The 22,278-nt window shown below is 40.2% G+C and overlaps 1 protein-coding gene across 2 annotated transcripts in view; it reads left to right on the top strand.

Annotated features, from left to right (window-relative positions):
* Positions 1-21,431, top strand: part of AGO4 (argonaute RISC component 4) — a 41,878-nt gene extending 20,447 nt beyond the window's left edge. For both annotated transcript variants that reach the window (XM_055401990.2, XM_055401991.2), the window contains exons 7-18: positions 536-623; positions 3,224-3,371; positions 3,886-4,005; positions 4,130-4,258; positions 4,479-4,612; positions 5,697-5,881; positions 7,110-7,269; positions 8,474-8,789; positions 9,071-9,205; positions 14,859-14,960; positions 15,275-15,474; positions 17,547-21,431. In XM_055401990.2, coding sequence (XP_055257965.1) covers positions 536-623; positions 3,224-3,371; positions 3,886-4,005; positions 4,130-4,258; positions 4,479-4,612; positions 5,697-5,881; positions 7,110-7,269; positions 8,474-8,789; positions 9,071-9,205; positions 14,859-14,960; positions 15,275-15,474; positions 17,547-17,655 — 1,826 coding nt within the window. In that variant the 3' untranslated portion in view covers positions 17,656-21,431. The remainder of the gene's footprint in view (positions 1-535; positions 624-3,223; positions 3,372-3,885; positions 4,006-4,129; positions 4,259-4,478; positions 4,613-5,696; positions 5,882-7,109; positions 7,270-8,473; positions 8,790-9,070; positions 9,206-14,858; positions 14,961-15,274; positions 15,475-17,546) is intronic.
* The last annotated feature ends 847 nt before the right edge of the window (positions 21,432-22,278 follow it).

Consider the following 22,278-nt stretch of genomic DNA (forward strand, 5'->3'; position numbering starts at 1 on the left):
GCTCCCGTTTCCCCATCCCTCATCTCCCTGCATTTCCCTGTGTCTTCCTTCTACCCTCTGGGGCTCAGGGTGGTCCTCCTCCAGGCTTCCTGGAGAAGGCGAGAGAAGGATCAGGATGAGTCTCAGATTTCTAAGATTTCTCAGGTTAATACAATAATGCAAGTTTGTTTATTCTCAGATTTTCTTTGCTTCTTTACTTGTTAGCTGTCTTCTCTCATTATGCCATAAGCTTCATTAGGGCTACCTCTAGGTCTAAGACTAAGTAAGCACTAAATCATGATTGATGCATGATATATATTTATTGAATGAAGTAATACATTAAAGTAGATTGCTAATCTTCAGTCATCTGGGTTCTAATTTTTTCTGCTTGGCTGAGGCTTTTTTGCCTATGCATGATAAAATTGTTCCCGTATGTTTGCAAACTTTGTCTTGTACAATGTCATGCCTTTCTGAAGAAAACCTTCAAATATTTTTTTTTTTTTTGGTCACTATGATTTTAATTAATACTGATGTTTTGATGTTTTTTTAACTTCAGGTCTGAAAGTTGAGGTGACCCATTGTGGACAGATGAAACGAAAATATCGAGTGTGTAATGTGACCAGACGGCCAGCCAGTCATCAAACGTATGTTAACCACATCTAAAATTGTACCATTACATTTTTTGTATCGAAGGAAGCTACTATAATAATTTGAGAAATTGGTATCCCATATTAGTGCTAGTGGTAAAGAACCCCCCTGCCAATGCAGGAGACACAAGAGTCATGGGTTCGATCCCTGGGCTGGGAAGATCCCCTGAAGGAGGGCATGGCAGCCCACTCCAGAAGAATCCCATGGACAGAGGAGCCTGAAGGGCTACAATCCAAAGGGTCACAAAGAGTCAGACACAACTGAAGTGACTTAGCTTGCACGCACACATTATAATGAAAAAACTCACCCAGATCTTCATTTTAAACGCCAAAGCTTTTAAAAAGCTTTTAAATGTTTTTGATAGAAATACTAATAAAATGTATTTCTTGCCTTTAAAATATGCTGAACATAGATCAACTTTCATATAATGGTACAGAGTCATCATTATAAACATCATTTATTCTAGTGTTGTAATTCTCAACGCATGGCCCAAAAGGATCTATTAAGAACTGTATGTCATAAACGCTGTCATGGGAAGATATATGTTGCTTTGAGTTTTATGTGGATTTTTCTCCCCCCTTTTGGAGCTGACTGTCATTTCTTCCAGCTGTCAGTGTGTATGGCATGCCTCCAGCAGCAGATTCATTTATACTTCCTCAATTTCATTTCTCTAGTCACCTAACTTCTAATCCACTGAGAACTGTGCATAATGAGAAAATATATATGAAAGTGCTTTTTAAATTACCATATATGTAAGTTTTATTCTTGTAATCAAGATCATTAAACTCATGTCTGGCTAAATATAAATACTGGCTAAGAGCATGAACTTAACTATATTAACTTTACATTATTTTACATACTTACTCAGAAGACTTTTTCAAACAAGTGTAATCAGAATCACCTACATGACTTTGCTTTAGATAATTGAGATTTTACAGTGGCCTCTGGATAAATGTAGTATATCAATTCAGTCTGATTTGAACACGTTCTTCAGTATGAACTCATGTACTTGTCACATGAATTTCTTGAGTTATAAAGTGATATTCTATGTATTCTTCATGTTATACCATTGAATGCATTCTCTAGGGAAAATAAAAGTCACTATAGCTTTTGTTATAGTGACAAATTATAGCATTTGGTTTTGTTTTTTTAAATCCTGTCTTTTTTCATTATTTAATTACTGCATGTTACCCAAAAGAATGGGCTTCCCTGGTGGCTCAGAGGTAAATAATCTGGTTGCAGTGCAGGAGACCTGGGTTTTGATCCCTGGGTTGGGAAGATTCCCTGGAGGAGGGTTTGCCACCCACTTCAGTATTCTTGCCTGGAGAATTTCATGGACAGAGCAGCCTGATGGGCTGCAGTCCATGTGGTCGCAAGGAGTCAGACACAACTGAGTGACTAAGCACAGCACAGCACACCCTATAAGAAGAATTAAACTTACAGAACTGTATAATTTTTGCTTAAAAATTAAAAGCACATAGATTTAGATATCACATAGATGATCCTCGCTGCATTATTACTTTGTGGGGCATTAACGGTTAAAAATCAAGATTAAAGTTATTATTGTGCCAGATTGTTTGAGATAATTTGTCTCCTGGAAGAGCCAAATAAGGATTCTCTTAAATCACATTCTCCAGTTTGTATCAAGTATCTTGACATGGTCTCAAGTTCATGTATTTGGTTTTGTGGCCTCCAAATCCACGTATATTTGTCCTGGTTTAGGGAATCTAATGGAGAAGGCAATGGCAAGCCACTCCAGTACTCTTGCCTAGAAAATCCCATGGATGGAGGAGCCTGGTAGGCTGCAGTCCGTGGGGTCGCTAAGGGTCGGACACGACTGGGCGACTTCACTTTCACTTTTCACTTTCACACATTGGAGAAGGAAATGGCAGCCCACTCTGGTGTTCTTGCCTGGAGAATCCCAGGGACGGGGGAGCCTGGTGGGCTTCCGTCTATGGGGTCGCACAGAGTCGGACACGACTGAAGTGACTTAGCAGCAGCAGCAGCAGGGAATCTAAAAATGTGGCCTCAGTAACTATACTGCACTCATTTTACCAGAAGTTCTCTTAAGCAATTAAAACTCATATGTGAATGGTCCAGGGCCTTATTTGCATTTATTCATCTCTAAGAAGTCAGCAAGAGGGACTTGCTGGTGGTCCAGTGGTTAAGACTCCATGCTCCCAATGCAGGGGGCCCAGGTTTGATCCCTGGTCAGCGAACTGTATGCTGCAACTAAGACCAGTGCAGCCAAAAAAAATAGCCAGCAAGAGATTGTGTTTATATTGATAAGGGTTAACTGACCTTTAGTGAATCTGTGTATTTTCTGGTTCTGCAGCTTCTTCTTAATTTAAGTTCTTTTTCCATTTTAATTAAATTTTTTTCTCATCCTATCTTCAACAAACAAACATGGAAAATTCCAACACAATCGCTGTCTTATTAAATACTAAGATGGCTTAAGTGAAAATGGCTAAATAAAGATTGACCTTTGTTTTTTAAGTGATTGGTCAAGGTAGAAAATGTTAGTAGGCTTTTGTTTGTTTGCTTGTTTAGAAAAAAGAGCTTGAAGAAATTTCTAAAAAGATATTCTCTCTTATAGTTTTCCCTTACAGTTAGAAAATGGTCAAGCTATGGAATGTACAGTAGCTCAATATTTTAAGCAAAAGTACAATCTGCAGCTGAAATACCCCCATCTTCCCTGTCTCCAAGTGGGACAAGAACAAAAGCATACATACTTGCCACTTGAGGTAAGCTAAACTAAATTTTCTTTTCCAGTCTGTCAATCTCTTGAATGTGTGTTTGTGTCTTTTAAAGTCATGTTCTAAACTAGTGATAGAATTTAATATTAATCTCTGAAATATTTTGGATGGGTAACTAGGACTGATGCTAAAGCTGAAACTCCAATACTTTGGCCACCTCATGTGACAAGTTGACTCACTGGAAAAGACGCTGATGCTGGGAAGGATTGGGGGCGGGAGGAGAAGGGGGCGACAGAGAATGAGATGGCTGGATGGCATCGCTGACTCGATGGACATGAGTTTGAGTGAACTCCGGGAATTGGTGATGGACAGGGAGGCCTGGCGTACTGTGATTCATGGGGTCACAAAGAGTTGGACACTACTGAGTGACTGAACTGAACTGAACTTCACCTTAGAGCAGAATTTTCATTTGTTTGGAAATGGAAGATGTAAGCTGCACTTCAGCAAATCTTAAGATACGGAAGCCTAAGACACAAACTAATTCCTCTTTGCCTCTTGATAGGTTTGTAATATAGTGGCAGGACAGCGATGTATAAAGAAGCTCACAGACAATCAGACTTCCACGATGATCAAGGCCACAGCAAGATCTGCTCCTGACCGACAGGAAGAAATCAGTAGACTGGTCAGTAAGGCATGGTCTTTAAGATAAGCTAGCTTTCAGATTAAAAAAAAGAAACAATAGAAAATGCCGGATGGGACACAGTTACTCTTTGGTTTTTATATATGCAGGCTTTCCTGTTCTTTAGGTGAAGAGTAACAGCATGGTGGGTGGACCTGACCCATACCTTAAAGAATTTGGTATTGTTGTCCACAATGAAATGACAGAGCTCACAGGCAGGGTTCTTCCAGCACCAATGCTGCAGTACGGGGGCCGGGTAAGCCTTTTATTTTATTCAACAAGTTTCTTCCAACAACCAGTCAAAAAGAGATGAATCCAGGGTTTTTCCACGATACCACACTGAATTTATCCATTCCTTTGCTCATTGTTGCTTTTTGTCTTTTGACTAATTATGTATCCTCTCATTAACTTTAAAATGGACTTGGATTGTAATGTCTTTTCTCTTTTGTTTCTTTTGTTTGTTTGTTTGTTTAAAGAATAAAACAGTAGCCACACCCAACCAGGGTGTCTGGGACATGCGAGGAAAGCAGTTTTATGCTGGCATTGAAATTAAAGTTTGGGCAGTTGCTTGTTTTGCGCCTCAGAAACAATGTAGGGAAGATTTACTAAAGTGAGTATCTTCATATTTTCAGCTTAGTAATATCCCGTGCAGATATGAAAATACCGTCTTTATGTGAATGAGCTGTGTACACTGGCACTGAATCTCTGACTCCTGTAGTGACACCATCTGGCTGTAGGAAAACAGTGAACTGCAAACTTGGGAATTACCTTAAGAATCTGACTCAGCTTCCTACATTTAGAGCAGAAATCTGTGACTAACAAGGTTGAAGTGGTACTGACTGGCAATTTCTTGAGTTCTTAGTGAAGCTTCCTTTGGGGTTAATTGTATCTTTTCAGCTAAGATAAAAACTGATTCATTTTTAATCATTGTAATTAACTAGGGAGCTTGTCTTACTTCACAGTCACTAATTCAGATCTTTGGTTCACATCTTATAGATGCAGTTATCTGTATAAAGTTAGTGAGAAGGGTGGAAAAATTACCACAGGAAAAGGGAACTAGGGTGAAAGAAAGGAATCCTACAAAATATTGGCAAATGCACGAAAGAAATTATCCTGAAAACTTTATACATAGACTGGAGTAACTTCTCAAATCCAAAATTTAAAACTTGACTGTGAATTTTGCTTTTTCTTAAAATGATGTTTTCTTTGGCATTGTTATGGAATCAAATCTGTTACAAGTTTGAATGTAATCCTAAATATGGTGATTTTGTGACAGAATGTTTCTGTGTTCTCAGTTGAACACACGCTTACCCAACTATTCTTGTACCTGCTTGCCAAAATACACGTTACCTGAAATTTTGACCTTGCTTTTATCTTCAGTCCTGAATCACTGACTTGAATGTTTAAAGAAATTCTTTGAACAGGAATGCCCTGAGGCCCAGTTGAGGCATAATTTTTAAAAATTCCAAATGATAATCTGATAGTTTAGTAGTACAGAATCTTCTGCTTTATAATTGCAGTGTTACAACTTCTAAGCTGTTTTTGGCAACCAGTGAAAGATGGGCTTTTCTTGTTTGTTTGTTAATAATTTTGGCTAAAAATTTACAGAACTGAAAGAAATATCTTAGAGGGAGCTAAATGCTAAGAATGTGCCCTGAAACGAAAGCACTGTGCCACTGGTTCTATTTTAACAGGAGTTTCACGGACCAGCTCCGTAAAATCTCTAAGGATGCAGGAATGCCCATCCAGGGTCAGCCATGTTTTTGCAAGTACGCACAAGGTGCTGACAGCGTGGAGCCCATGTTTAAACACCTGAAAATGACATATGTGGGCCTACAACTTATAGTGGTTATCTTGCCTGGGAAGACGCCAGTATATGGTATGGACCCCTTTAATGATGAATGAGGGATGATTTCAAGTAATTGGTGTAGTATTCAGGATAAACTAGGTTATGCTGCAGTCAAAAACAACCCTGAATTCTCAGTGGCTCAAAACAACAAAGGTTTTTTTTTTGCTCTTGGTATGTGTCCACTGAAAGTCAATTGCAGCCTCTGCTCCATGTCATCATATCATTTTCACTCTGGAACCCAGGCACTGTTTGGAATGTTGCTGGCCCCAAGGCAGAGAGAAAAGAACTCTGGAGAGTTGCTTTTTTTCTTTTACACAGAAAGCCTGGGGAGATTTTTATTTATTTTGTTTTGGTGTGGGGGGGGAGTTGTTTTGGCCATACCCCGAGGCATTTGTGGATTTTGTTCGACCAGGGTTCAGACCCACGCTCCCTGCATTGGAAGGGTGGAGTCAACCATCGAACCAACAGAGAAGTCTCTGGAGGGTTCTTAGCTTCTGCAATTTCTTGGTCACAGCCAACTATATGGCCCATCCAACCAGGGATAGGGGGCAGGAAATGCAGTGGGAATGAGGGCAGTGCAATTCTACCATAGCCCCCAAAGTAGGGAGAACTAGAATGTCTGGTGAGAAGCACTTAGGAGTTTCAGGGTAGGGTAGCCTACCACTTCCAGAACAGGAACTGCTTAGTTTGTATCTCTTATAAGAGGAATGATACAAATTTCTTTTGGCTATCATCTACGCAAAGGCTTTGGAAACTACATTGACCAGCGATTTGAACTTTATAAAATGTTTTCAGCTCTCTGTATATTTGTATCTTTTGTTAGCTTCTCTTTTTCTGTCATGTTTAGAGCAGGGAGCGGGGTGGAGGAAGGAAAAGAATCCCTTAAAATTCAAAGGGCTGGTGTGTGTACTAAGGAGGGGGAGCTGGGGAGATTAATCTCTTTGCCGAGGCCAGTCCTGTGAGAAAAGGAACCTCAACAGACTTTTGAGTGAGTGCTGGCAGGCAGCATGGTGGAACAGAGGAAGTAGGCTGACTTCCAGGCCTGCAGGAGAGAAGGGAAGGGAGAGGAACTATCAAAAAAAAACTTGCCCTCAGGGTTTAGCAGATGAAAGGACCACATATGAAAAGCAGGTAGCACAATGTACAATATATGGTAGGCACTCTGTGAAAGTTAACATGTAGGAGTTTTCCCCTTTACTTCTAGTATTTTGGAGAATATATCAACATTCACAATGAATTAATAAACTTATTTTTGTAGCGGAAGTGAAGCGTGTTGGAGATACACTCCTAGGAATGGCTACACAGTGTGTCCAGGTAAAAAATGTAGTGAAGACCTCACCTCAAACCCTTTCCAACCTTTGCCTGAAGATAAACGCAAAGCTTGGAGGAATTAACAACGTGCTTGTACCTCATCAAAGGTAAGATCCTGAACTCTGTGTTTTCCATTTGTTTTTTAAAATCTAACTTACATAATTTACAATAAAACAGATCTCAAATATACCCCTTGGTTACTTTTTCTGATACATATATGCACTCATGTAACCACCACCCAGGTTAAATACAGAACACGTCCAGCTCTTCATCAGGCTTCCTTGTGGCCCCTCTCAGTAGATAACCCCTGAAGGTACCACTAGACTTCCCTGATGGCTCACAGGAGCCTGGCGGGCCTGGCCCACTGTGTGTGCGTATACACAATAAGTAAAATAAATGTAAATTATATGGTCAAAGTGATAAATGCTATGGAGAAAAACAGAAGAGGGAAGGAGACGAACTTTATTCTCTTCCTTAAGTCTCACATGTTGGGGGTTTGGTCCTAGTATCATGTGCATTCTGCAATTCAGTATCCATTGTAGAAATCCCAGGATCCTAAGAGAGACTGTTCTGGGAAAGTTTTTCCTTTGGTGGTGTTTTAGTCGCTAAGTTATGTCTGACTCTTGCAAGCCCGTGGATTGTAGTCTGCCAGGCTCCTCTGCCCAGGGGATTCTCCAGGCAAGAATACTGGAGTGGGTTGCCATTTCCTTCTCCAGGGGATCTTCCCAACCAGGAATCAAACCTGGATGTCCTGCATTGCAGGCAAATTCTTTACTGACTGAGCTATGAGGGAAGCCCAAGTTTCCCCTTTACAAATAGAGATTTTGTTAAATTTGGGTTAGGTTCTTTTCTTGACTCTTTCCTTCCTGCTATTGCAGAAGAACTATGTTGGGCTTCCCTGGTGGCTCAGCTGGTAAAGAATCCATCTGCAATCCAGGAGACCTGGGTTCTATCCCTGGGTTGGGAAGATCCCCTGGAGAAGGGAATGGCTACCCACTCCAGTATTCTGACCTGGAGAATTCCAAGGACTATCCATGGGGTCGCAAACAGTTGGACACGACTGTGCAACTTTCACTTTCACTTGACTCTTTCCTTCCTGCTATTGCAGGAGAACCATGTTGGCTTCTTTAGTCAATTCAGATTGGTGATACTGGGTGGCAGGCTCTCAGTGGGCCTTAGAAGTCTCTCCCAGTGGGCACACCTTTATTCTCTCTTGTAAGATTATGTTTGTGATTGTATCTGGTGAGCTTGCTAAATGAAAGCATTTTCGTCCATATGTCTGAGTGGCAACATCTCCTTAAATCTGAGCAGGCCCTCAGTGTTCCAGCAGCCTGTCATCTTCCTGGGAGCAGATGTCACGCACCCACCAGCAGGCGATGGGAAGAAGCCATCCATTGCAGCTGTGGTTGGCAGTATGGATGGCCACCCCAGCCGGTACTGTGCCACGGTTCGTGTGCAGACCTCCCGCCAGGAGATCTCCCAGGAGCTCCTCTATAGTCAGGAGGTAATCCAGGATCTTACCAACATGGTTCGAGAGTTGCTGATCCAGTTCTACAAATCCACACGCTTCAAACCCACCCGGATCATCTATTACCGTGGAGGGGTATCCGAGGGACAGATGAAACAGGTAATCTCATTATCCCTCTGGGGCATCTACATTTTTTTTTCTTTTTTGGTCACACCATGTGGCATCTGGGATCTCAGTTCCCTGACCAGGAATGAAACCCATGCCCCCTGCATTGAAAGCATGGAGTCTGAACCACTGGGCCACCAGGAAAGTTCCCTCTGGAGCTTCTCAGTGTCTGATGGAACTTCCTCCAATCTACCACTCTGGGTAAATCAGATCTGAGAGATACCTAAGAGACAGGCAAGTTCTCAATTAAACGTCATCCCATTTCTAACTCCTAGGTAGCTTGGCCAGAACTAATAGCAATTCGAAAGGCATGTATTAGCTTGGAAGAAGATTACCGGCCAGGAATAACCTATATTGTGGTGCAGAAAAGACATCACACACGACTCTTCTGTGCGGATAAAACAGAAAGGGTAAGAACACATAGGATAAGCTTTATTATCTGATGCAAGTGAATGTGTTTTTGAGTAGGCATACATACAATTTTTTTCTAAAAGCAAAAGTGCCTAATAATAATTTAATAAACATACTAACTCCAATTGAGCTTAGATGAGCAACTCTTGTTTTCAAGACTGAATATTTCTCTTATGTGACAGCAGTACTGGTTTCTCGAGTTTTTAGAGGGGGAAACAAAAAGCATGCTAGGTACATGCTAGGTACATGGTGACATAGACAAGCTCCAAAGAGAAGGGTTATTTATTCGGACTTTATTGCCCTTTGCTACTTTTTGTTATCAATGTCTAAGGCATGGGTCTAGGGTATAAAGAAGCATTTCTTTTCCAAATAATTTTACATCAGTGCAGGGGATTTTTAGGGTATGCACTTCGAATACTTAGGATGTCACACTTACTAATCATGGGCACGTTAAGTTCTCTAAGCTATAATGGTTCTAACTATAAAGTGTGATAAATATAATACCTAGCTTCCATGGTTGTTAAGGGTTAAATTACTAAATGAATGTTAATTTTGGGTATAATTTCCAACATTCAATAAAAAAAATTCTGTGTAACCTATTTATAATCTGATATTAATGTACAAACTAGGTAAATTATAGGCACATATTGTTGAGTGACTTTACTTCTATGGTCTTTTCTGTGACATTACTTTATTTTTTTCAGGTCCCCTCTGATTGACTCCCAGAGAGACCGGTTCTTTCCATTGCCTAATCTTGTGGTCTTGTGGGTGACTCTCACTGTTTTCTAGTGCTTGCTTAGTTTTTATCTCTAATCCAAAACTGAGCTGTTTCTTCTCATTTTCTGAATCATTAGAGAACTAAGGTTTTATCTTTGGGCCCTAGGTTCATCAATCAGCACAGATTCAAAATACTGTCTTCCAAATTGCCCAGACTCTGACTTGGTAGTACTTCTTAGATTCTGCTAATTCACCTTCTCTGAACTCTTGCCTGAGGTCTAGGCACAAAGTATCCTGCCATTCCTTCCTTAACTGCATAGTCACTCTCCATCCCTCTGTCAGCTTGCTATTCCTGGAACTTAAGACCTGGATTATTTTTCTAAAATCCCAGTCTATCTCATAGCTTTATTTTTGACCATCCGGTGTTACTCCTGACCTTTGAAGACTGACAGTCCCAATCCTTAGTCCTATTTTGCACCCCTAACACTTACAAACATCTTCAGTTCTCTAAATATGCCTCTTGCCAGTCTCCAACTCTAAATTAATGCACTTGCCTGTTTCCTTTGCTTCTACTCTTAGGCTGGTTGAAGTTGCTGAGGAAAAAAGTCATTTATTCAATAATGAACCATGTTACAAGTTCTTGATAGCTAATCTCAGCCAGGCCTTTGATGCTGCAATTTTTTTTTCATTTTTCCTATTTTCCGTAGCATCTATTCCAATCCTTTATACTCTTCTCAATCCCCAACCCTAACCATGACACCTTCGTTGCAACAACTTACATTGCCAGCAATAGAGCAACCCTCTGTTTCCTCCAGAAAACACAATTGTGAAGGCATGAATTTTCTCAGCTTCCTCTCCTCTGTTTTCAAATTTAGCTAAATCTTGTGTTTTCTTACCCTGTTCCTTGAATCTTGGACACTGACCTCTCCCACTTATGCTTCCCCACTCCAGCCTGTGCTTTTGGTTTTAATCCTTTCTGCCTTCTCCAGAGCCTCACTTCATTAATTATCCATTATTTTTCAAAATTTAAATTTTCCCCATTCCATTGCCTCCTTCGCCTCATCCTCTAAAGTTTCTTAACTTTTCCTCAGGCTTCTCTAAAACTTCCCTTCTCTCTCAAGTCTACCTGCCATTATTTTTCTTTCCTCCCTTTAATGACCAAACTTACTGGAAAAAAAGACTTGACTTTCTTTCTGTACCTTCTCACATAATGTTTCAGTTCTCTGTTGCCTGACTTTGACTCCAGCAAGGTTGTTCTCTCAATGACTTGCTCATTTTGAATCCAATGAGAGCTTGTCAAATTCCCACACTGACCTCTTTGCAGCACTTATGGATGACTGCCTTCTTTGGACTCAGCAATATGATATTTCAGGTTCACCACCCACCTCTATAATCAGGCTTTCTTTGACTCTTCTTCCTCTCTCCATTAAACACTGATGCTTCCTGGCATTTCATATTTCTCTCTTCTGAATTTCAACTCTCTTTAGTCTCACCTACTTTTCTGGCTTCACTGACTTGCTTATTGATTACCTAATCTGTATTTCCAGCCCCAGATTTTCTGTGCAGCTCCTGATCTGTACTTCTAACTTCTAATTGTCTACCAGTTTACTTAGATGTTCTGTAGGCATTGTGTCAGTCAAAATAGGCTAGGCTGTGCTGTGGTGACTCCAAAGTCTCAGTGGCTTACAAAGATTTATTTCTTGATCACATTACACATTCACTGTGGCCCTCCTGCAGCTGTGACCTCGCTGTGCTCCCTTTGGAACCTAGGATGATGGAGAAGCATCTGTCTGGAACTTGGCCAGTCATTGTAGCAGAGGAGAAAACAGATACATGACAAGCCATATGCTGGCTCTTAAAGTTTCTGCCTAGAAGTGGTGCATTTCAGGCCACGTTTTATCAGTCAAAGGAAGTTACATGGCCACTTGTGAGTTAATTGGATATATAATGTACCCCTACCCCCTGCCCCCCTCCGCCAGAGGGTCTCTAGAATATTTGGCCCCAGTGATCCAATCTACCACAGTCATTTCAAGCAAAACACATGTAAACCTTTTCCTGATTGTTTTAGAATAATCCAAAACAATAGGATTCTCCTCATCCAAAAGCTGTTCCTCCCCTGATGCTCTGTTCTTCTGTTGCTTGGTATCACTGTGTTAGTTAGCCAAGCTAGACAATTCTTAAGAGTTGTCTTTCAGTTCTTCTCCCTCTATTCTCCTCCTCCCTCCCTGTATTCAGTTGGTCAAACAGTCTTCTGTGTTCTGTCCTGAAATCTCTTGTCTCAGCTCTTCCTCTTGTGTGTTCCATCTGCCCTAGGCAGAACTCTTTAGGATTTTTGCAGAAGACTCGTGGAGGTCTCTTTGTCTCCATTCCTCTTTCATGGATGCATCCTCCACCTGCTGTCAGGGCTAGGTTTTTAAAACACAGATCCTATCCTGCTACTCCACTGCTCAAAAATCTTCATGTTTCCTCCATTGCCTATGCTTGAGGGTACGGAATGCTTTCTTATGGTGTTCAGTGTTTCCCCAAGGTAGCCAAAGCATAATATCTCAGTTTGCTTTTTCAACATGTACTCATACACCTTCTCATACACCGATGTGACTATTTCCATTTCCTATGTACATTGTGTACTTTTATCCCTGGAATGACCACATCAATCCCACCTTTCCCCCCCCCTCATTTTTATAATAAGATATAATGTAGACACAGTAAAATTCACCATTTTTATTGTGCTGTTGTACAAGTTTTGACAAATGCATATAGTTGTGTAACTACACCTTCATATGTAAAATGATTCCATGACACACACTTGTCTTGTGCCCATTTGTAGTTAACCTTTTCCCTCACCTCTAGCTGCTGACAACCACTGATATATATTCTGTCCCTAGAGTTTTGTCTTTCTCAGGATGTCATATGAAAAGAAGTCGTAGCCTTTGGTCTGGCTTCTTTTACTTAGCATAGTGCTTTTGAGATTCAACCATGTTTTTATTTGTATCAATGCTGCTAAGTCACTTGAGTCGTGTCCGACTCTGTGCGACCCCATAGACGCCAGCCCGCCAGGCTCCCCCGTCCCTGGGATTCTCCAGGCAAGAACACTGGAGTGGGTTGCCATTTCCTTCTCCATGTGTATCAATAGCTTGTTCCTTTTTTATTGGTGGGTAGTATTTTGTGATACAGATGAACCACAGTTTGTTTATCCATTCCTGACTTTAAAGGATATTGGAATGTCTTCATTTCCATTCCATCCCCTCTCCATTCAACCTCTATGTATCCTATAAGGCAGGGATCCCCAGCCCATGGACCACAGACCAGTACCAGTTTGAGGCCTGTTAGAAACTGGGCTGTATAGTAGATGAGCAGTGGGCAAGCAAGTGAAGCTCCATCGGCCACTCCACATCACTCCCCATTGCTCACATAACTGCCTGAACCATCTTACTCCTCCCTCCAGTCTGTGGAAAAATTGTCTTCCATGAAACTACTCCCTGGGTGCTGAAAAGATTGGGGACCACTGCTATAAAGCATGGCTCAACCATTTCCTCCTACCAGCTTTTCCCACTGCCTTCCATAAGGCCCTTATTACATTGCGTTGCTGTCCATTGCATATGACTTTCGTGAAGAGTAGGAGGGCAGGGTCATTAGTTCTCTCTGTGCCTCTGTCTTCATCCCCAGCATCTGCTGCAGAGCCTTACACATGTTGCTCAAGCAATAATTATTAAAAAGGAACATTACTGGACCCTTTTCCCCTGGAGCAGCACCTCTTCAGGTTCTCATCTGAAGATTCCAAGAGGTTTTTAAAAAGAGGATTCTGTGGTCAAATAAGTTCGGGAAGTGCTATATACTCCTTCTCCCTCTTAAAGGTTATGCATTACTAGATAAAGATTCTGATAAGTCATGCAATAGAAAGGCCTTTTAACTTTGGTTTAAACCAGAGTCCCTCAAATTTATTTGACCATAAAACACCTAAACACTTCCTGAAGAACTAGCATTCCTAAAGCATACAGTTTGGGGAAGGATACTAGAATGATTACAACTCAGTTACATTTCCTCTTGTCTAGATAGGTACCCAAGGTCACATATGAATTTGATGGAATGAGACTTTTCTATACTCATGTATTTTATTATATGAATAGCATATGATATTCAACTAAAGTTAACAATAGTTAAAATGGAGTCAAATAAATTCCCATCAAATTTGTGCCAATATGCTAAATATACTTCCTATATGGAATCTTTCTGTACCGCACAAATGGATGAAAATTGACCAAATAGCAAGATTTTTCTATATTTCTGCTTTTCTGGAAGTTTGATTTTAGAGTCTGGTTATAGAAGAACTTGAGACTTTTTAAAATGTAAGCAATCTATGCTTTGTTCAATGTATGTAGCTGCAAAGAAGGGCTTAGAACTGAAACTCTGGTTTTCCTAATTCTCATTTCAGTACACTCCTCCTGATAATGCATGTGCCAGTGAATTCTTTTATTGATCCTGTACAAGTATTAGTTTTGTTGAACCTGGTGAACCAGTGCGAAGATTCCTTCATCTTAACTTTTACTGAAAGTTGATTTTTTTTTTTTAACTCCAAATAAAGAATAAAACTGATTTTTTTCCCCTCAGGAAACTTGTCCATCTTAAATGTCTTTTTTTCCCCTCTGTGAACATACCAGCATGTCATCTATAAAATTGATGACAATAATGCAACCCAAAGTCACAGGTAGAATAATTCTTTGTCTGAATTCCCTTAGCGAAACTGTGGAGTATATTTATTTGTGAAAATATTTAAGGATGAAATAGTTGGGCCAAGGGAAATTTACAGAAAATTCAACATCTTGAATAAACCGATTTTCAAGAGTTCACTTAAGAGCAATTTACTTACTTGTTACTAATGGCCTGAACGCAATTTTGCTCTTTGATGACTAATTATACCCTTTTTTTTTTTGGTAGGTAGGGAAAAGTGGCAATGTACCAGCAGGCACTACTGTGGATAGCACCATCACACATCCATCCGAGTTTGACTTTTACCTCTGTAGTCATGCGGGAATTCAGGTAATTTGGAAGCTGGTCCAGATACTTGACTTGATAGGGAGGTGTTTGAAAATTCAGGAACTAGCTTAAGTAGACTTGTTATTAAACACAGTACATAACTTTGTCAATACTTGTATCCTAAAACTGTTATCTTTTGGTCTAAGTATCTCCTAGTAGGTGTGCTCAGTTCAGTTCAGTTCAGTCGCTCAGTCGTGTCCGACTCTTTGCGACCCCATGAATCTAGGCAGGACTATTTCTGAATTTAGTAGGTTTCCATTCTCCTTTCAGGTAGTAAACGCATGTCAGAGACATTAATCATACAATTCTTTCTCCAGGGAACCAGCCGTCCTTCACATTACCAGGTCTTGTGGGATGACAACTGCTTCACCGCAGATGAGCTCCAGTTATTAACTTACCAGCTGTGTCATACCTATGTGCGGTGCACACGCTCAGTCTCTATTCCAGCCCCTGCCTATTATGCCCGGCTCGTAGCCTTCCGGGCAAGGTATCATCTGGTGGATAAGGACCATGACAGGCAAGTTTCTCAGGCAAATAAAATCTTTCTGTTTGTGTTGGCAGCATGTTTCTTTTTAAAAATGAGCTACCATTGAAAACTTTTAGGAAGAGCTAAACTTCCTTTTAGGGTTTACATTTCATGGAGCAAATAAAATTACATGTTATGACTTTTGGTCCGAAAAGCTGATATTGTGACTTTTGGTTCAAAAAGTGCCCATGCTTGTTCACACTTGTATGGTATGTCTGTCCCCCTTAAAAAGGAATCTCATTTGGAACTGCCTGTGGTTTTCCCTTAGAGCCAAATGCATTTCAGTTCCGCTTAAGTACTAAGCAGCCTTGCAAGACGTCTAGCCCAGTGCCCTGGCTCCAGTCAGAGCAATTACAGGCCTGTGGATTCCAGTTCATGCAAGGGGGAGGTCCTGACCAGGTCACATTACTTTCAGTACAGTCTTGGAGAATACATCAGGAGGAATCTGGGTTTGGGTTGGGAAGAGGTGGGGTACCAGACCATTCTCACCCCTAAATAAAGATCTCAAAAGAATCAGATATATTGACCTGTTACTGAACTACTGTTGAGTAGCTAAACAAGTTCTCTCCATTAATTTTTCTTTTCAAATGACCATCTGTGAAGTGTAGCAGTTTCTGGGCTCTTCCCCAAGTCTGAATTCAGCTGCTAAATAGTAGACATTCCACTGCAAGTCTATTTCTGTACGGGTTGAAAGTACACTATTATGGAAAATGCCCAGCTGTGGCTTTGTACCTTTCATTCTGTAATATATATATTCATTCAACACATTTATTAGGTATTCACTATGTACTCAGCACTGTGCTAGGTACTAAAAACAGTAAGTTGAGGAAGACATGTCTCCTGGGATTTTATGTTTCAGTATAGTAGACAATACAGGCAAACATAAAACTGACGATTAGCTCAAAGCAATAGAGATGAAAGTGCAATTGAACATCAGAGGAAAGTCTGTTAGAGATTTCATAGCTGGATGGGTAAGGTTTGGCTCATATAAAGAAGAGAAAAGAATTTTCCAGGCAGAGGGAATAACGGACACAGAGAAGACAAGACAAGTGACGTGTTTGGACAGTAGCAAGTTTTCTTTGACTGGAGCATTTGAATAGAGAATAGCAGGCATGGAGCTGGAAAAGTATGTCAGAGCAAGATTATCTTTGTTAAAAGTTCAAGGCTACTCATGGGATAAAATAGATATTATTCAACAGTCCATTGGGTGTAAGTGACAGAGAAGAGGATGATGTAAAAGATGACCAAGATTTTGAGCCTGGATGATAGGGGGTAATAATAATTTAAGTGGAGAACTCAGGAGGGATGATAATTTCCCATTTACTAAGCCCTTTGTGTCACATGGTACCCTTAAGAGGTATGTTCAGAAGTTATTGTTATCCTAAAAGATAAAGTTCAGAGGGGTTGTTACTTGTCAAGGGTCCTATAGCTAGTAAGGGGAAGACAAGAAAGACTGGTGGCATAGTAACATTTGCTGAGTATCTATTATGTTCCAGCACTGTGCTCAGCACATTCATTGATTCATCAAATGGTTATTGAGACACTGTTATGTGCCAGGCACTAGGGATTTAGTGGTAAGATAGACAAATTTACTAGTTTCTTGGAGATTCTATCCTGGTGGAGGAATAAATAATTATCCAAATAATGATCTTTCAAGTGAAATAAAAGTAGGGATTTCATGAAAGTATATTTCATGTGGCTCTGAACTGAACTTCAGAGTCAGGGAAGATTTGTTTGGAGGAAATGATATCTAACTGAAAACTAAAGAACAAGTGGGCATTAACCAGTCATAAAAGACAGGGAAGTCCTTGCTTAGGCACTGATAAAGATCTGGGTCTTTGCAGACACTATTCTATTTAATTATTGCAACAGTCTATTAAATAAGTTGTATTTTTCAGTTGAGCAAACTGATGTTTAGAGAGACATTACAGATAATTTAAGGAGTCACAATTCGAGCTCAAGATCTCAAATCCAGTACTATTCATGCTATTTGAAACCTGAAGTTTGAAGTGGTCTTTTGTTACACTGGTTTTTTTTTCTTTTTTGCTTTCTTTTCTTTACAGTGCGGAAGGCAGTCATGTGTCAGGACAGAGCAATGGCCGAGATCCTCAGGCCTTGGCTAAAGCTGTGCAAATCCACCATGATACCCAGCACACCATGTATTTTGCCTGAGAGTCTCAGAAAAAGAACTCAACCAGTTTGTTATCCCACGCAGCCTCAAAATGTTTCAAATGCCTACTGCCTCTAGAGAGAGCCAAGTTGACTTCAGGTGGTCTTCTACCAGCAACTCGGAATAGTTGCACTGAATCTATACTTCACAGCACTGTCTGATGCATCAACAAAATTGAGCCATTTTTTAAAGTAATAGATACTCATAGATTATCTTTTCTGATGCACTGGACTGAATTTTTACCTCATCATGCAAAGGCTGATCAGCCTGAACTTTCTAAAGGACTTTATGAGAAAGGTTTCTATGGACTATTTTGCTAGCTGTGGTGTTCACCGCATCCCTCTAGTCTTACCAGAGAAAATTTTTTTCCTTTTTTCTGTATTCATTGAGTGGGGTGTGTGCATAAATGGGAGAGAAAAACCAAACAATCTACTTTAGTTCAGTGTAACTATTTAATTGTGTGGGTCCATAGGCTTTTTAATGGAGATTTCTGACTTCGCCACTGTAAATGCCTTGAACGAGCATTAATTTTTTTGTAAGTTTTACAGAATTTTATGAGTTTTTACTGCTTTTCTCTGTTGATCTCTACAGACTGGTGCTGGTGCAAGTACAGGCTGCCAGGCAATTGCACTATATTTGGCTGCAGATTCAGACAGGCAGTTCTCTTATTTGGTTGACTTTTGTGAATGTGTAACACAGATGTGATGCATGCCATGATGACAGATAACACTGCCATGGCAAAAGTACTCATGTTTCCCCCTCTTTGGAAAAAAAAAAAATTAGCTTTTAGTATTTTTCAGAGTTCTCAAAAGTGCCCATTTTATGCTGCTGTGTGATTTGTTAGATCTAAATGATTTTTAAACTTTTCTCATAGAAAGTTATCTTTGGCAATAAACATTTTTTAAGGTCCCTCCTCTTCCTCCCCCTAACAATGTACTTTTTTAGATGAGATTTCGGTATGATTTTTATCAGCTGTTTCTTATAGATCATAATCTGGCAATTTCTGAAGCTGGTCAGAAAAGACATATATTTCCATGCCTTTTTAAATAATTATTTTTAATCTGTTTTATAGTCATAGTTGGTGTCCTATCACTTTGTTTTAAAATAAGCTAGAACCAGGATGCTTCCTTATTGGATATTCTTTGCCAATCCTTAAGGTACCTTGAGTGATGCTGCAACTTGCAAAAATGTACCAGCATTTAAAACTTTTTTTCCCTGGGAATCAAGGTCACTAACAATTACTTGTAGCGCAAATGTTTTGCTTCTCTTTCAACCTGAAATATACTTGGTGGGGTTTCCTTCCTTTTATTAAACTAAAACTGCATAGAAAAGGTTGATTTTTCTTAATAGATTCTGGATTCTGTTCACAGGGAGACAGGATTCCTTTCTTGTTCAAACAAAGGGAGTTGTCTAAAGCAAGCATCAGTTACAATGTGGGGGAAAATGTATTTTGTATTTAGTGTAGATAATACTTTGTGAATGGACAACAGTTACATAGAGTCTTGATAGTTCCAGCCAGTGTTTCCCAGCCCAACTTTTACTGACTTATAATTCTCTGTCCTGGAACCTTGGGAGTGAAAGCTGGAAGGAGGGATAAAAGGCCCAGAGCCCCTCCATATGGTTGAGGAAGGTGCCGGAGGAGGAGACAGATACAATGTGGTAAAACAATTTTGCCACCTCTGTCTGGAAACTGCTGGTGGGGGAAACACTGGATCTAACGGTGAAGGATGTTGCTTGAACTCATTAGCTGGTCCAAATCTCTTAAACTAGCCTTCTCAAAACCCCAGCAATATAAAGCACTGTTTTTCTTCAGTCTTTTAAACAAGCTTATAAATACATTAAAGTTTACATTTCCATGTGCTGTTGATCAGCGATGCCACCAGTGTTTGCTGAGACTGGCCTCTGAGAGTTTTATAATGTATATCAGATCCTAAAAGCTCATTAAGATACGAGTGCAGACGTCCTTGTTCTCTGCATTGAATGGGATGAAAGCAAGCTCTGTAATTGAGGCACAACATGGGCGGGAGTGAAGAAGATGGCAGATGTTAATTTCTTAAGATTTTCCTTTTTTGCAAATACCTCACTTGGACACTACAAATCAGGACACATTGGTGAGGCACTGGCTGCTGCTTTTTATTCACACTTGTTCAGGGAGAGCACAGAAAATATCCTTCAGCTTGGCTACCCTTGACCCAAGAGGAGAAAAAACAAAAGTTTTCTTAGGAGATGGAGGACTTGCTGGAGTACAGGATGTGAAGAACTGTTGGTGGCTGGGTGGCTGATGGGCACCACATCTGCACTTGAGTGCCTCGGACTTGCTTGTTAATAATGCACAGAAGAAGCATCCCTTCTCACCATCTCCTGGCATGTATGAAGCAGGGAGCGAGGCAGAGTGCCAGGAAGCCCTGACTCGCCTTCCTGCTGTTGGGCTATATGCTCGACCTTGAACTATGGTTTGTAAGACCTCAGCCAGTCCTAGTACACTGGGGCAAATCAGTATAGTGGTGGAGGAAAAGCCGGGAGGCCTATTTTTATAGGAAAACAGTACCTTGAAAGGTGCAATGCTGTGGTTTTAGACAAAAGGAAGGACAGAAGAATTGAGATTGTTGGGGAAAAAACTTGCTGAGGGCTGAGTCTATAAGAGGTAATCACTGCAGAATCAGAGTTGCAGCAATACTCTTGCATGCAGGTCTGAATGCATAGTTTTAATTTGGCTTGACAGTTTGAACACAGTAAACCCTTGGGACTGACTGAATCATTATGCATGTGTCAATCAATGGGAAGTGTGCATTCTCTAGAAGTAGGTTTAGACTGTTTGGTTGTTTTTTTTTAATGCGGCCTGTTTAGGCACTGTCACGTGGTGTGAAAGATTTAAATGTGGCAATGCTAAAGAGGAACAGTTTGGGGAGAAGGCACAGGGACCTTCAAAGAGCGGTGAAGATCCAAACGGTGAACCCATTATGTTTTGTTGTGGTTAGCTGCAAAGTGAACTCGCTGGCTTAACACAGCCAGAAGTCTGGGCAGGCAGAACACATTTGCTCGTACTATGATTTCTATTTGCTGCTTCCAAAGGTGACGATTTACAAACAGACATATTCTATACAGTCTGTGTTTTAGGATCTGGTGCCCAGTCTCTATCAGAGCTTACCTAACTGGCTCAGCTACCTGTATGAAAAGGTAATCAATCCACTGTTTAATCGGGCCCACCCTCTCCACCCTGCCCTAGCGACCCTTTGTGGATGTGCTGTAAGATTTTCTTGCTCAATAGCAAGGTGGTATCTCTGCTTTCATTTTAAGAAAGTGGAGGCTGAGGGCATTGTATCAATACTGCTTCAACTCCAAGGACTTTTTCCTTGTAAAATTAAAGGGAAGATCTTGTTATTGATTAACCATTTTTTTATCCCTTGCTATTGACATATTCATGCTCTTTCTATGTCTAGTGACTGAAAAAAATGTTTGCATTTGTTCATTTGACTAATGGTGTCATTTTTGTTTCTATATTGTTAGACTTGTAATGTTTTAAAATGTATTTTTATTAAATTTGGACTGGATGTATGTCTCTAGCAATACGAGGTACTTTTTAAACTATAAAGGGAGAGGTGATATCCCCGTGTTGAGATAAGATGATGGTTGTTTAAATTTGCAAATTTTTTTTGGCCTGCAGGGATATTTTGTGTTCATGTGTCCAAAAATGAATAAATTGGCATTCTTTTGCCAAATGTTGTTTTGTTTTGTTTTGTCAACTGCCTAATAAATATCGATTATACTACCATAGCAATACACATGGTTACTTTTTAAAAAGAAGTTTGAGAAAGAAGAACAATGGGAAACTTCATGTTTTTAACTCCTGGGTCTCCCTATTTTTAGAAATTGTTATTTGGGAAATTTAGAAGAGCTTCTTGGGACATTTCACTTGTGAAAACATACAAGCTTCATCCGGGTTCTGGGTATAGCTCTTAACAGGAAGATCTATTTCAGTGATATTCTAAGAAAAATCTGCAGGCTCCAGAGGGCAGTATGGCCACATACTTTATAAGGCTGACTTTGTGAGAGGAGGAGCTGCCCGAATTCACCCATTCCAATCTCCTGTCTTTTAATTTTTAGCAGCAAAGCTCTTTTGTTAAGTTATGGCAAGGATAATGCAGAGATTTATACAATGCGGCCCTTCTACTCAAGTAATGTATAGTTTACCAGAGGACCAAGTCCTGCTATCAGCCAACTTTACTACAGGTAGTTATTTTTTCCATCAGTACAGTATCCTCTTCTCCATATTTGTTGTCAATCATTTATCATGAGCCCAGAGTATGCCAAGTTCGGCCTAGGTTGCAACACAGAAGAGTAAAAACTTAATTCTTCAAAGAATTCATTTTAATACAGCATAAGGTGGGGAGGAGGAGGCAGCAAGATTAACATTATCTGAGTGCCCAGTGTATGCAGTCACTTTATATTGACATCTTTAATCTCCAAAGCAGTCCTTTGATGTCGATAGTGATAGCCCCATTTTAAAGATGAGGAGTCAAAGCTAGAATCTGAATCCAGGCCTATCTAACTTCATTATACCTGCTACTGAGCATGAAGCTACAGGAACTTAAAAAGGGAGACAACTTTTGTCATGGGATGTCAGG

This window comes from Moschus berezovskii, chromosome 4 (genome assembly GCF_049115385.1).
Source record: "Moschus berezovskii isolate FMDL1 chromosome 4, NW_MosBer_1.0, whole genome shotgun sequence".
Classification (NCBI taxonomy): Eukaryota; Metazoa; Chordata; class Mammalia; order Artiodactyla; family Moschidae; genus Moschus; species Moschus berezovskii.